Here is a 16,667-nt window from a genome sequence, read left to right on the forward strand (position 1 = left end):
GGAGGCGTGATAAGCGGGTTTGTAGGGAACTCCCTTGGAATCTGAGCATCCCCTATTTTATTATCTGCGCTGCTCGTTCTGCCTGGCCGTTTGATTGTTAATTCCATTGCCTGCCATGAAGTCCTGGAATTCAGTGCTTGTGAAGCACGGGCCATTGTCGCTGACCAAGATGTTCGGTAGACCGTGGGCGGCGAACATTGCCCGTAGACTTTCTATCGTGGCAGAGGATGTGCTTGAATTTAAAATGTCACACTCGATCCATTTGGAGTAGGCGTCTACTACAACCAAAAACATTTTCCCCATGAAAGGACCTGCGTAGTCCACATGAATGCGTAACCAAGGCTTGGTGGGCCTTGGCCAGGGGCTAAGGGGGGCTTCCCTGGGCGCATGACCCAGCTGGACACACGTGTTGCACCTGCGAACACATAGTTCCAGATCTGCGTCTATCTCTGGCCACCAAACGTGTGACCTGGCAATTGCCTTCATTGTGACAATGCCCAGGTGCCCATTGTGGAGTTCTCTGATGAACACCTCTCTGCCCATCTGGGGCATGACTACACGGTTTCCCCACAATAGGCAATCGGCCTGAATCGAGAGTTTATCCTTGCACCTGTGAAATGGTTTAAATTTCTCAGGGCATGCCCTGTACGTGGCTGCCCAGTCCCCATTCAGGACACATTTCTTGACTAGAGACAATAGCGGGTCTCTATTTGTCCAGACTTTAATCTGACGGGCTGTCACGGGCGAGCCTTCGCTTCCGAAAGCTTCAACAGCCATGACGATTTCAGCACCATGCTCGGTAGCCCCCTCAGTGGTGGCTAGTGGGAGCCTGCTGAGTGCATCGGCGTAGTTTTCACTGCCCGGTCTGTGCCGAATTGTGTAGTCATAGGCAGCTAACGTGAGTGCCCACCTCTGTATGTGGGCCGATGCGTTTGCATTTATGGCCTTATTGTCGGCCAGAAAGGACGTTAGGGGTTTGTGATCTGACTCCAGCTCAAATTTCCTGCCAAACAGGTACTGGTGCATTTTCTTTACCGCATATACACATGCGAGCGCCTCCTTTTCTACCATCCCGTAGCCCCTTTCTGCCTGGGACAGACTCCTGGAGGCATAAGCTACCGGCTGTAACTGACCCTTGGCATTGACATGCTGCAACACACACCCGACACCATAGGACGACGCATCGCACGTTAACACAAGTTTCTTACATGGGTCATATAGCGTTAACAGATTGTTGGAACATAACAAATTGCGTGCTCGATTAAAAGCCCTTTCCTGGCTGTCCCCCCAGACCCATTCGCGACCTTTGCGTAGGAGCACGTGTAGCGGCTCCAGCAGCGTGCTCAATTTGGGAAGAAAGTTACCAAAATAGTTCAGGAGCCCCAGAAACGAACGCAGCTCCGTCGTGTTACGGGGTCTGGCTGCTCTCTGGATCGCTTACGTCTTGGATGCAGTAGGGCTGATCCCGTCTGCTGCTACCCTCATCGCCAGGAATTCTACCTCTGGAGTTAGGAAGACGCACTTCGCCTTTTTCAGTCGCAGACCTACCCGGTCCAGTCTGCGTAGCACCTCCTCCAGGTTGTGGAGGTGTTCTTCAGTATCATAACCCGTAATGAGAATGTCGTCCTGAAAAACCACCGTCCCTGGAATCGACTTGAGGAGGCTTTCCATATTTCATTGGAAGATCGCGGCGGCCGAGCGAATCCCGAACGGACATCTGTTGTACTCAAACAACCCCTTGTGTGTCGTGATGGTGGTCAGCTTCTTTGTCTCACTCGCCAGCTCCTGGGTCATGTAAGCTGAGGTCAGGTCCAATTTTGAAAAAAGTTTGCCACCGGATAGCGTCGCAAAGAGGTCCTCCGCTCTTGGTAGCGGGTATTGGTCTTGGAGTGACACCCGATTGATGGTGGCCTTGTAATCGCCACATATCCTGACCGACCCATCCGCCTTGAGCACCGGCACAATCGGGCTTGCCCAGTCACTGAATTCGACTGGCGAGATGATGCCTTCCCTCAACAGGTGGTCCAATTCGCCTTCTATCTTTTCCCGCATCACGTACGGCACCGCTCTGGCCTTGTGGTGTACTGGTCTGGCATCCGGGTTTATGTGAATCACGACCTTGGCCCCCATGAAAGTGCCAATGCCAGGTTGAAATAATGAGTCAAATTTGTCCAGGACCTGTGAGCATGATACTCGCTCCACAGAGGAAATTGCATTGACATCGCCCCATTTCCAGTTCATGACAGCAAGCCAACTCCTCCCCAGTAGTGCGGGACCGTCCCCTGGGACAATCCAGAGTGGCAACCTGTTCTCCGAATCTTTGTGGGTCACGACTACCATGGCGCTGCCTAGCACCGGAATGATCTGCTTTGTGTAAGTCCGTAGCTGTGCGTCAATCGGCGATAATTTTGGCCTCCTGGCCTTGGATGCCCACAACTTTTCGAACTGTTTGATACCCATCAAGGACTGGCTGGCCACCATGTCTAACTCCATTGATACTGGGATGCCATTGAGGAGCACTTTCATCATTATTGGTGGCGTCCTGGTGTATGAACTGTATACGTGCTCGACATGAACTCGCTGAACTTCAGCTTCCAGCGATTTCCCCCAGTGTCCATTTCTGCAATTTCTGCAGGTATTTTGCTCAGCTCTGCAAACTCCGGCTGAACGTATGCCTCCACGCCTCCAGCATGAGTTGCGGTTTGAAACAAAAGGTCCCTGACTGCCCCTGTTATTGTCCTTGAGTGCACCATTAACAGGCGTTGATGGCCCCATTACTGGCCGCATTGTCCTTTGCAATGGCGTGAATCGCTGTTCAGCTTGCCATTGTTTCTGTCGAACTCCCCCTCTGGGTTCGACTACATGTTGGGGCATGCCTGACTGCCCTTGTCTGCCTGGAGAACTGTGTGCTGCTTTAACAATGTTGAATCTCTGTCCCAACCATTCCTTAACACAGTACCTCTCGTCTGTTCTGCTAGTGGCCATGCTCGCGTGGTTTAAATCCCAGTTTCTTGTCGCCATTGATACGTCCTTACTACACAGTATAAATGCACACGAGGCCCATGCTTGAGAGAAGGTCAGTCTGTGACCTGTCCTTTATTCCTTAGCACTCAAGTGATGAAGGTGGGTGAAGCTTCTCCTTTTATACCTGAAGGTCCAGGTTAGGAGTGTCCCCCACCTAGTGGTCAGTGTTCTCACGGTGTACAACTTAGGTCAGTTTATACATGGGTTACAATGCTGGTTGAATACATGACAACTCTGCAGCCTCATAGCATCCTCCTCGCAGCTCACACTGCCACCCAACTTAGTGTCATCCGCAAATTTGGAGATACTACATTTAATCCCCTCGTCTAAATCATTACAGTACAATGTAAACAGCTGGGGCCCCAGCACAGAACCTTGCGGTACCCCACTAGTCACTGCCTGCCATTCTGAAAAGTACCCATTTACTCCTACTCTTTGCTTCCTGTCTGCCAACCAGTTCTCAATCCACGTCAGCACACTACCCACAATCCCATGTGCTTTAACTTTGCACAATAATCTCTTGTGTGGGACCTTGTCGAAAGCCTTCTGAAAGTCCAAATATACCACATCAACTGGTTCTCCCTTGTCCACTCTACTGGAAACATCCTCAAAAAATTCCAGAAGATTTGTCAAGCATGATTTCCCTTTCACAAATCCATGCTGACTTGGACCTATCATGTCACCTCTTTCCAAATGCGCTGCTATGACATCCTTATAAAAAAATGCCATCATTTTACCCACTACTGATGTCAGGCTGACCGGTCTATAATTCCCTGTTTTCTCTCTCATATTCCTTTTTTAAAAAGTGCGGTTACATTGGCTACCCTCCACTCCATAGAAACTGATCCCGAGTCTATGGAATGTTGGAAAATGACTGTCAATGCATCCGCTATTTCCAAGACCACCTCCTTAAGTACTCTGGGATGCAGACCGTCAGGCCCTGGGGATTTATCGGCCTTCAATCCCTTCAATTTCCCCAACACAATTTCCCGACTAATGAGGATTTCTCTCAGTTCCTCCTTCTTACTAGACCCTCTGACCCCTTTTATATCCGGAAGGTTGTTTGTGTCCTCCTTCGTGAATACCAAACCAAAGTACTTGTTCAATTGGTCTGCCATTTCTTTGTTCCCCTTTATGACTTCCCCTGATTCTGACTGCAGGGGACCTACGTTTGTCTTTATTAACCTTTTTCTCTTTACATATCTATAGAAGCTTTTGCAATCCGTCTTAATGTTCCCTGCAAGCTTCCTCTCGTACTCTATTTTCCCTGCCCTAATCAAACCCTTTGTCCTCCTCTGCTGAGTTCTAAATTTCTCTCAGTCCCTGGGTTTGCTGCTATTTCTGGCCAATTTGTATGCCACTTCCTTGGCTTTAATACTATCCCTGATTTCCCTTGATAGCCACGGTTGAGCCACCTTCCCGTTTTTATTTTTACGCCAGACAGGGATGTACAATTGTTGTAGTTCATCCATGCGGTCTCTAAATGTCTGCCATTACCCATCCACAGTCAATCCCTTAAGTATCATTCGCCAATCTATCCTAGCCAATTCACGCCTCATACCTTCAAAGTTACTCTTCTTTAAGTTCTGGACCATGGTCTCTGAAACACCCTGTTTATTGGAGTCCCATGTGTAGCCAATTCAACCTCAATCTGATTTCTCTATGCCCTTTGTTCTCTGAGTCTGATTTTAGCTCCGCATCTGCTCTTCTAGCTGGAGTTTCTCCCAATCCTTCCACTTAACAGACATTTGTATCTTAAACTCTATGTAACTTGAGACTCCTCTCTCATGTGCTTTCCATTCAGTGTGCTGCCCGCTATCCTTGGCTTCCAGTCCAACGTACGCTTTATTATTGGTGCAGAACTAATGCAACCCCTGCAGAACAGAGCAACTGCAACTCTACTAAATATCACTGTTTCTAACCTCGGTGATTCCCAATAAAAGTAACTTTTTTACGTGTTTTTATGTTTCAGGTGAAATTGGAACTTGGATCTGGAGAAGTTGTATTGCATTCTCAGACTGGCCTGATGCTTAACAACCTTGTCTGGCATGATGTCTCTCTTGTGCATGAGAACAAGACTCTAACTTTGACTGTAGATGAATTCTTCACAACTTCTGTGGAAGTGCCTGGCCAGCGTAATAAACTGAATGTCGACAATGGTCTGTATGTGGGTGGACTTGGGGTGGAGAAGATCCCTTACTTACCTAGGACATCCACCCATTTTAGAGGCTGTATTTCCAAGGCTGAGTTCAATGATTATGACCTCTTGTCCTCACTTACACCACATCCTGGATATAAAACTGTTTACGAGGTAGAGGATGGCTGTAGTAATGTCATTGTAGCAGGGGACGAATATCTTACCAACTTTCGAGGGCCAAAATCCTATATCTCCTTCCCCACCTGGGAAGCAAGAGAAGAAAGAACATTCGAATGCTTTGTGAAGACGGTGATTGTGCAAGCCCCTTTGCTTTACCATGCGGGATGGCAGACAGATTTTATTGCCGTAGAAATTGCAGATGGTCACCTCCGTGTTTTAATTGACAATGGAAGTGGAATTGTTGTACTGGACAATACTCGTTTTGTTAGTGACGGAAAATGGCACAGTGTTAAACTGTTATTTGATACGAATCATGTACAGGTTACAGTAGATGATGCATTATCTCAAAATCAATTAATTAACAGTAAGAAGCCATATCTGGGTCTCCAAGGGCATCTGTTCATTGGTGGAATAGACAACAAAACTTCATCTGAATTAATTAAACGTGAACTTTCCTCTGTGTTGGTGGAAAGAACAGTGTCTGGCTCCTTTATTGGCTGTATTCAGAATATACGGGTGAACTTAGAGAAGAAAAGCTTGGCGGATGCACTAGTCACCAGGGGCATTGATACTCGATGTGAAGATGAAGGTGGGGAGATGGAGGAAGGTGAGAAGGAACTGGAAGATGAGGTTTCAGCAACACCATTTCGAAGTTTTCAGGAGATTCTAACTACCAATCAGCCATGTTTGCTCAGTAAGAACTTGTCTAACATCTTCAGTAATTTTACTACGCTGTTAGATCTGACACCATTGGTTGTAAAAGAAACAGGAAGCTCCACTTTGGATCTCACTCACGTTCATCCCACTATTGATCTGAGCAGAATTGGAGTGAGATATTCTCAAGTAGTTTTCAAGGTAATTCGGGATGGAAGACATGGTCACCTGGAACTGAAAATTCCAGGTGCAAAAAGTAGAAAAGCATTTACCCTGTTAGATGTGGTCAATCATCATGTAACATACCATCACGGTGGATCTGAAGGGTTACTTGACCAGTTAACATTTGAAGTATCCATTCACAGTAAACAAGATATCCCTAACTGTTTAAAACAGGGTCAACAGTATACTCTTAGTATAAAGATCACCCCAATCAATGACCCACCAGAACTAACCTTCCCAAATGGGAATCTTATGATGATTCTTAAAGATACTTGGAAAACCCTTGGCCCAGATGTCATTCGTACTGTAGATGTCGACAATGTTTGTGCTGAGTTAACAATTATAGTAGTTAATAAACAAGATCCAGGTTATGTTGAAGATGTGAGAAACCCAGGCCAGAGAGTTGGAGAATTTTCATGTCAAGATCTGAAAGTGGGAAATATTCGCTATGTTCACACTGGAGCCAAAGTTTCCCAATTATTGCTTCAGGTCAGTGATGGAGAAAGAATAAGTGACGCAACTTCTTTGAGAATAGTGGCCTTGAAACCCGACGTGCAAGTGGGAAACAATACTGGTTTAATCCTTCCACAAGGAGGTGTCAGTCTAATCACCATCAGCAATCTATCTGTGGAGACCAATGCAGTCAAGCAGAAGGTGGATATCTTGTATAACATTACTGAGCCATTGCATTATGGTGAGATACAGAAACTGGACAGCAACAGGGATTGGAAACCAGTGAAGCTGTTCCATCAGCACAATATAGAGCAGGGCCACCTTCGGTATTTCAGCACAGATCCGGAGTTTCGCAATCAAGACATAACGGAGAAAGTTACGTTTGCAGTGATAGTTGGACAGCAAATCCTTGAAGACAATATATTTTTAATAAAGATAAAGAGGGCCAAAATAACACTGCTGAGAATGTCTCCAAATGAGTTAAATAATGTTAGACGAGGAAAGATTACACAAAATGAACTAGAAGCTGCAATAGAAGGGCATTCAGTCCCTGCTGATCTGTTCAAGTATGTTATTCTGAAGTCTCCCGATAAGGGGAAGCTGCTGGTGCTGAGCCAGGAGCTAAAAGTAGGTTCCACCTTCACGCAGGAGTACTTGCAGCAAGTGGGTCTCATATATGTAGCAACAGTTAGAAATGCTGAAGAAACCCAAGACAGCTTCCAGTTTCAAGTTTTTGTTGGAGATCAACACTCTCCAGTGTACACTTATCCAATATTGATTGGCATTGATCCAGAGGTACCAATTTTGATGAGTAAGCCGTTGGTGGTAGTAGAAGGGGGCACACAGACCATCACCAAGGATCAGCTTTTCACCATAGGTCAGAGCACCACTGCTTTTGTGTACAATGTCACCCAGGGTCCTCAGCATGGGAAACTGATCACACAGACAGGCAACGAGGAACCCGTCACAATCTTTACCAATGACGACATTCTCCAAGAGCGTTTGATGTATAAGCATGATGACTCTGAAACTTTACAAGACAAGATTAGTTTTGTTGTTGTGGAACAGTCTAATGCCGATGAATCTGAGGCAGACGTGGTTCATGGCACTTTGAGTATTTCTATAAGACCAATGAATGACCAGCCACCAGTTCGGGTGGTGGACAGGATATTTAACGTGACATTAAATGGACAACACTTGTTAACCACAGCTGAACTTCGTTTTCACGATGCAGATTCGGATTTTGATGATTCCCAATTGATTTATACTAAATGGGGGATCTCCAATGGTAATATCGTCTCTGCAGATGACACTGCGCACGAACTCTCCCGTTTCAGTCAGGAGGATATGGAGAAGAAGCGCGTGTTGTTTAAACATCATGGAGCTCATCGAGGAACGTTCCAGCTGCAGGTCTCGGATGGCGTCCATCAAACCACGACTGTCTTGAAAGTGCACGCATTAGATCCATACCTGAGAATAGTCAATAATTCCATGTTCTTGGTCCAGCAAGGGCAAGACTCAACTATCCATGGCTATCTCCTTGGTGTAGAGTCCAATATGGATATTTGGAGTGAAGAGGAAATAGTATACCAAGTTACATTTCCGCCTAGTCATGGAGAAATTCTAGTTAACGGTCAGCAGGATTTTTCTTTCACACAGAAAGATATAAACAGCGGCCAAGTGGTCTACCGCCATGACAACAGCAGGCGTTCAAGAGACGCTTTTAACTTTGTGGTTGAAGTGAAAGAGATCAAGGCAAAGGGAACTTTTCCCATTTTGATCTTTATGGAAGGCCATCAGTACCCACCGATCGTGGTCCACAATAAAAAGCTCATTGTGGACCAAGGAGAAGCAAAGACAATTTGGAAAGAGCAACTCCTCGTAAGTCTATTTAAGCTGTTTATTTTTCAATTCCTCCAATTTTCTCCTGAATGCACCGAGTCATGCTGGGTTAATGTTCCATGGGAAAGGTTCAGGTGAGATTGCCTAAAATGGTGTTTTGCCCCTTTTGAGTAGGACACTACCATTTATTTAAAAGAAAGAAAGACTTGCATTTCTACAGTGTCTTTCACCACCACAGGACGTCCCAAAGCACTTTACAGCCAATGAAGTACTTTTGAAGTGCAGTCACTATTGTAATGTAGGAAATGCGGCAGCCAATTTGCACCCAGCAAGCCCCCACACAGCAATGTGATAATGACCAGATCATCTGCTGTCGTGATGTTGATTGAGGGATAAATATTGGCCCCAGGACACTGGGGAGAACTCCCCCTGCTCTTCTTCGAATTAGTGCCGTGGGATCTTTTACATCCACCAGAGAGGGCAGACGGGGCCTCGGTCTAACGTCACTTCTGACAGTGCAGCACTCCCTCGGTACTGCACTGGAGTGTCAGCATAGATTTTTGTGCTCAAGTCCTGGAGTGGGACTTGAACCTTCTGACTCAGGCGGGGATGCTACCAATTGAGCTGACACACAAAAGCAATGTATATGCAATTAAAATGGCAGCATGCACATTGAGACACAGGCAGCTGTTGTGCAACCTCAAACCGAGCTTGCTCAGCTTATTACTGGTGTCTGCGCACTAAAGGTAGCACATTTCTAATAAAATAAATTGTATGAGGATTGGTTACTTCTGCAACAAAATGCAATATTCCAATAGTTCTACTTGAAGCGATCACTTGTGCACAAAGATGTGTCTGTTGGGAGTAATTGTGTAGCTGGGCTCTTCCTTCATCCGACAGAATTCTTTGAGGTTGCTAATTAACAGCAGGCAAACTGAATTATTTGCTTGGATTTTTTTTAATTGAATAGGTGCCATCACATGGATCTAATTAGTTACATCTGCTTTAGATCAATGGTTAATTTGAGAACAGTTATTACTAAAACTTCCAACCTATAGTTATTTTAAAGTCTATAAGAAATTGCATCAAGTTAGATGACAGGAAGCCCTTAGGGTGTTAATAAATGAAACAGTATTAGTCACTGGAGAGAAAGTGGCAATCTTTTACCAGACAGAATCCTGATGTTGAACAGTGTTTCTATATTATTTACTTATCGTTACATCACTGGATTTATTTCTTAATCACAGAAACATAATATTGGACTTGGCCTTGGTAAACTGCTTTTACTACTTCATTTAGTTTGATCTTGACTAGTTTGACTGTTGTAGCCAATAATCTTCTTGCAAACACTGACTTAAATAAGCTCGGGAAGTGTCAGCTTGGATCAGTTGCTGGAGTTCGAGCTCCACTATATGACGATGACGATGATGACGACACATAAACTGCACTGACAATGCTGAGGGAATGCTGCATTGAGGTGCATCTTTTAGTTGAGGTGTTACACCCAGGCCATTGGTTTGCTGTTCAGATGGATGTTAAAGATCCCATGGTACTATTCAAAGAAGAGCTGGGGAGTTCTCCCAGTCTTAATCAGCATTCCCCCCGAAACCCAGAACAGATTAATTGGCCATTCATTCACCAAGCTCATGGTCTACAGGGCCGTAGTAATACCCGCCCTCCTATATGGCTCAGAGACGTGGACTATGTACCGTAGACACCTCAAGTCGCTGGAGAAATACCACTAGCGATGTCTCCGCAAGATCCTGCAAATCCCCTGGGAAGACAGACGCACCAACATTAGTGTCCTCGACCAGGCCAATATCCCCAGCATTGAAGCACTGACCACACTTGATCAGCTCCGCTGGGCAGGCCACATAATTCGCATGCCAGACACGAGACTCCCAAAGCAAGCGCTCTACTCGGAACTCGTCCACGGCAAATGAACCAAAGGCGGGCAGAGGAAACATTACAAGGAAACCCTCAAAGCCTCCCTGATAAAGTGCGACATCCCCACTGACACCTGGGAGTTCTTGGCCATAGACCGCCCTAAGTGGAGGAAGTGCATTCAGGAGGGCGCTGAGCTCCTCGAGTATCGTCGCCGAGAGCATGCAGAAATCAAGCGCAGGCAGCGGAAGGAGCGTGCGACAAACCAGTCCCACCCTCCCTTTCCCTCAACGACTATCTGTCCAACCTGTGACAGGGACTGTGGCTCTTGTATTAGACTGTACTGTCACCTAAGGACTCATGCTAAGAGTGGAAGCAAGTCTTCCTCGATCCCAAGGGACTGCCTATGATGATGATGTTTGCTGTGCACAAATTGGCTGCCACATTTACCGACATAACAACAGGGACAACACTTCAAACGTAATTTGCTGGTCGATAAAGTGCTTTGCAATGTCCTTATGGTGAGATAAAGCATTATATAAATTCATGTTCTTTTGCAATGTGTGAGCTGAAATTCCAAATACTGTCCACTTTGGAGAATGATTGAATGCTGTGAAGCTGCTGGTGATTTAAGGGTTAATACATTTTCCTCGACTTCTGCACACCGATCAACAAACAGAGGAATTAAAATTCTCTGCTCCAGATCCTGATATTGCTCCATTTCATGTTTAACTTCTCCCTTTGAGCAGTTTCTGTGTCCCCCGCCAATCAAATAAATAATTAACTAACTCACCCATTCATATTCCTGTCACTTCATCTCAGAAATTCATCGAGGATAATTAATTATACTCCAATCTGTTGGTCCAGTCTAATTAATTAACCAACTAAATTGAATTCTCTATTATTCCTTGCTTCTCCAATTAAATCAATAAATAATGAATTGTTTGCAATCTTCCTTGGTCATGGGCTGACTGATGAATACATTCTCACAAATACACACTTGAGACTCTTTAGCTGCCCCTCATTTTGTTAATATATCTCCCTTTCTCCTGAGTGCATTAATTATTGCTGGGGTACAGTTTTTCAAGCATCATCAAAGCAATGTTCCCTTTAATTTTGGGGGGGCCATACAGCCCATGTAAAATTCCTTGCATGCGCAGTTTTTCCATTTAAAAGCAGATGAGCCGGCTGCGCGGGAGCTCCAGAGCTCTCGGCTGTGTGACCGCACAGCTTAATGGGAACATTGCAGCCAAGTATCCATTCTTTGTGTGTCCACCTCAATGAGTGTCAATGACCATTCAGTCACAGAAAGCATCCTACCAAGTTAAAGTCCATCCTCACCTAACTCCCCTATTTAAAACAGGAGGCAGACAAAAAGCAGGAAACTATAGACCAGTTAGCCTAACATCTGTAGTTGGGGAAATGCTGGAGTCCATTATTAAGGAAGCAGTAGTGGGACATTTGGAAACGCATAATTCAATCAAGCAGAGTCAGCATGGTTTTTTGAAAGGGAAATCATGTTTGACAAATTTGCTAGAGTTCTTTGAGGATGTGACGAGCAGGGTGGGTAAGGGGGAACCAGTGGATGTGGTGTATTTGAATTTCCAGAAGGCATTCGGTTAGGTGCCACATTAGAGGTTACTGCACAAGATAAAAGTTCACGGGGTTAGGGGTAATATATTAACATGGATAGAGGATTGGTTAACTAACAGAAAACAGAGAGTCGGGATAAATGGGTCATTTTCCGGTTGGCAAACAGTGACTAGTGGGGTGCTGCAGGGATCGGTGCTGGGTCCTCAACTATTTACAATCTATATTAATGATTTGGATGAAGGGACCGAGTGTAATGTAGCCAAGTTTGCTGATGATACAAAAGCAAATTGTGAGGAGGGCACAAAAAAATCTGCAAAGGGATATAGACAGGCTAAGTGAGTGGGCAAAAATTTGTCAGATGGAGTATAATGTGGGAAAATGTGAGGTTATCCACTTTGGCAGAAATAATAGAAAAGCAAATTATAATTTAAATGGAAAAAAATTGCAAAGTGCTGCAGTACAGAGTGACCTGTGGGTCCTTGTGCAGGAAACACAAAAAGTTAATATACAGGTACAGCAAGTAATCAGGAAGGCAAATGGAACATTGGCCTTTATTGCAAGGGGGATAGAATATAAAAGCAGAGAAGTTCTGCAACAACTGTACAGGGTATTGGAGTACTGCGTACAGTTTTGGTCTCCGTGTTTAAGGAAGGATATACTTGCAGTGGAGGCTGTTCAGAGAAGGTTCACGAGGTTGATTCCGGAGATGAAGGGGCTGACTTATGAAGATAGTTTGGGCCTATACACATTGGAGTTCAGAAGAATGAGTGGTGATCTTATTGAAACTTATAAGATAATGAGGGGACTCGACAAGGTGGATGCAGAGAGGATATTTCCACTCATAGGGGAAACTAAAACTAGGGGACATAGTCTTAGAATAAGAGGGTGCACATTTAAAACTGAGATGAGGAGGAATTTCTTCTCTGAGGGTTGTAAATCTATGGAATTCTCTGCCCCAGAGAGCTTTGGAGGCTGGGTCATTAAATATATTTAAGGCAGAGATAGACAGATTTTTGAGCGATAAGGGAGTAAAGAGTTATAGAAACATAGAAACATAGAAAATAGGTGCAGGAGCAGGCCATTCAGCCCTTCTAGCCTGCACCGCCATTCAATGAGTTCATGGCTGAACATGAAACTTCAGTACCCCCTTCCTGCTTTCTCGCCATAACCCTTGATCCCCCGAGTAGTAAGGACTTCATCTAACTCCCTTTTGAATATATTTAGTGAATTGGCCTCAACTACTTTCTGTGGTAGAGAATTCCACAGGTTCACCACTCTCTGGGTGAAGAAGTTTCTCCTCATCTCGGTCCTAAATGGCTTACCCCTTATCCTCAGACTGTGACCCCTGGTTCTGGACTTCCCCAACATTGGGAACATTCTTTCTGCATCTAACCTGTCTAAACCCGTCAGAATTTTAAACGTTTCTATGAGGTCCCCTCTCATTCTTCTGAACTCCAGTGAATACAAGCCCAATTGATCCAATCTTTCTTGATAGGTCAGTCCCGCCATCCCGGGAATCAGTCTGGTGAACCTTCGCTGCACTCCCTCAATAGCAAGAATGTCCTTCCTCAAGTTAGGAGACCAAAACTGTACACAATACTCCAGGTGTGGCCTCACCAAGGCCCTGTACAACTGTAGCAACACCTCCCTGCCCCTGTATTCAAATCCCCTCGCTATGAAGGCCAACATGCCATTTGCTTTCTTAACCGCCTGCTGTACCTGCATGCCAACCTTCAATGACTGATGTACCATGACACCCAGGTCTCGTTGCACCTTCCCTTTTCCTAATCTGTCACCATTCAGATAATAGTCTGTCTCTCTGTTTTTACCACCAAAGTGGATAACCTCACATTTATCCACATTATACTTCATCTGCCATGCATTTGCCCACTCACCTAACCTATCCAAGTCACTCTGCAGCCTAATAGCATCCTCCTCGCAGCTCACACTGCCACCCAACTTAGTATCATCCGCAAATTTGGAGATACTGCATTTAATCCCCTCGTCTAAATCATTAATGTACAATGTAAACAGCTGGGGCCCCAGCACAGAACCTTGCGGCACTCCACTAGTCACTGCCTGCCATTCTGAAAAGTACCCGTTTACTCCTACTCTTTGCTTCCTGTCTGACAACCAGTTCTCAATCCACGTCAGCACACTACCCCCAATCCCATGTGCTTTAACTTTGCACATTAATCTCTTGTGTGGGACCTTGTCGAAAGCCTTCTGAAAGTCCAAATATACCACATCAACTGGTTCTCCTTTGTCCACTTTACTGGAAACATCCTCAAAAAATTCCAGAAGATTTGTCAAGCATGATTTCCCTTTCACAAATCCATGCTGACTTGGACCTATCATGTCACCATTTTCCAGATGCACTGCTATGACATCCTTAATAATTGATTCCATCATTTTACCCACTACTGAGGTCAGGCTGACCGGTCTATAATTCCCTGTTTTCTCTCTCCCTCCTTTTTTAAAAAGTGGGGTTACATTGGCTACCCTCCACTCCATAGGAACTGATCCAGAGTCAATGGAATGTTGGAAAATGACTGTCAATGCATCCGCTATTTCCAAGGCCACCTCCTTAAGTACTCTAGGATGCAGGCCATCAGGCCCTGGGGATTTATCTGCCTTCAATCCCATCAATTTCCCCAACACAATTTCCCGACTAATAAAGATTTCCCTCAGTTCCTCTTCCTTACTAGACCCTCTGACCCCTTTTATATCCGGAAGGTTGTTTGTATCCTCCTTAGTGAATACCGAACCAAAGTACTTGTTCAATTGATCCGCCATTTCTTTGTTCCCCGTTATGACTTCCCCTGATTCTGACTGCAGGGGACCTACGTTTGTCTTCACCAACCTTTTTCTCTTTACATACCTATAGAAACTTTTGCAATCCGCCTTAATGTTCCCTGCAAGCTTCTTCTCGTACTCCATTTTCCCTGTCCTAATCAAACCCTTTGTCCTCCTCTGCTGAGTTCTAAATTTCTCCCAGTCCCCAGGTTCGCTGCTATTTCTGGCCAATTTGTATGCCACTTCCTTGGCTTTAATACTATCCCTGATTTCCCTAGATAGCCACGGTTGAGCCACCTTCCCCTTTTTATTTTTACGCCAGACAGGAATGTACAATTGTTGTACTTCATCCATGCGGTCTCTAAATGTCTGCCATTGCCCATCCACAGTCAACCCCCTAAGTATCATTCGCCAATCTATCCTAGCCAATTCTCGCCTCATACCTTCAAAGTTACCCTTCTTTAAGTTCTGGACCATGGTCTCTGAATTTACTGTTTCATTCTCCATCCTAATGCAGAATTCCACCATATTATGGTCACTCTTCCCCAAGGGGCCTCGCACAATGAGATTGCTAATTAATCCTCTCTCATTACACAACACCCAGTCTAAGATGGCCTCCCCCCTAGTTGGTTCCTCAACATATTGGTCTAGAAAACCATCCCTTATGCACTCCAGGAAATCCTCCTCCACCGTATTGCTTCCAGTTTGGCTAGCCCAATCTATGTGCATATTAAAGTCACCCATTATAACTGCTACACCTTTATTGCATGCACCCCTAATTTCCTGTTTGATGCCCTCCCCAACATCCCTATTACTGTTTGGAGGTCTGTACACAACTCCTACTAACGTTTTTTGCCCTTTGGTGTTCTGCAGCTCTACCCATATAGATTCCACATCATCCAAGCTAATGTCTTTCCTAACTATTGCATTAATCTCCTCTTTAACCAGCAATGCTACCCCACCTCCTTTTCCTTTTATTCTATCCTTCCTGAATGTTGAATACCCCTGAATGTTGAGTTCCCAGCCCTGATCATCCTGGAGCCACGTCTCCGTAATCCCAATCACATCATATTTGTTAACATCTATTTGCACAATTAATTCATCCACCTTATTGCGGATACTCCTTGCATTAAGACACAAAGCCTTCAGGCTTGTTTTATTAACACCCTTTGTCCTTTTAGAATTTTGCTGTACAGTGGCCCTTTTTGTTCTTTGCCTTGGGTTTCTCTGCCCTACACTTTTCCTCATCTCCTTTCTGTCTTTTGCTTTTGGCTCCTTTTTGTTTCCCTCTGTCTCCCTGCATTGGTTCCCATCCCCCTGCCATATTAGTTTAAATCCTCCCCAACAGCACTAGCAAACACTCCCCCGAGGACATTGGTTCCAGTCCTGCCCAGGTGCAGACCGTCCGGTTTGTACTGGTCCCACCTCCCCCAGAACCGGTCCCAATGCCCCAGGAATTTGAATCCCTCCCTGCTGCACCACTGCTCAAGCCACGTATTCATCTGCGCTATCCTGCGATTCCTACTCTGACTATCACGTGGCACTGGTAGCAATCCCGAGATTACTACTTTTGAGGTCCTACTTTTTAATTTAGCTCCTAGCTCCTTAAATTTGTTTCGTAGGACCTCATCCCTTTTTTTGCCTATGTCGTTGGTACCAATGTGCACCACGACAACTGGCTGTTCTCCCTCCCATTTCAGAATGTCCTGCACCCGCTCCGAGACATCCTTGACCCTTGCACCAGGGAGGCAACATACCATCCTGGAGTCTCGGTTGCGGCCGCAGAAACGCCTATCTATTCCCCTCACAATTGAATCCCCTATCACTATCGCTCTCCCACTCTTTTTCTTGCCCTCCTGTGCAGCAGAGCCAGCCACGGGGA

General features: G+C 45.3%; 1 protein-coding gene across 1 annotated transcript in view; it reads left to right on the forward strand.

Annotated features, from left to right (window-relative positions):
• Positions 1-16,667, forward strand: part of LOC139233546 (chondroitin sulfate proteoglycan 4-like) — a 119,486-nt gene that overhangs the window by 53,952 nt on the left and 48,867 nt on the right. The window contains exon 3 of the mRNA XM_070863949.1: positions 4,997-8,551. Within this exon, the coding sequence (XP_070720050.1) occupies positions 4,997-8,551 (3,555 nt within the window). The remainder of the gene's footprint in view (positions 1-4,996; positions 8,552-16,667) is intronic.

Source organism: Pristiophorus japonicus, chromosome 21, assembly GCF_044704955.1.
Source record: "Pristiophorus japonicus isolate sPriJap1 chromosome 21, sPriJap1.hap1, whole genome shotgun sequence".
NCBI classification, from domain to species: Eukaryota; Metazoa; Chordata; class Chondrichthyes; family Pristiophoridae; genus Pristiophorus; species Pristiophorus japonicus.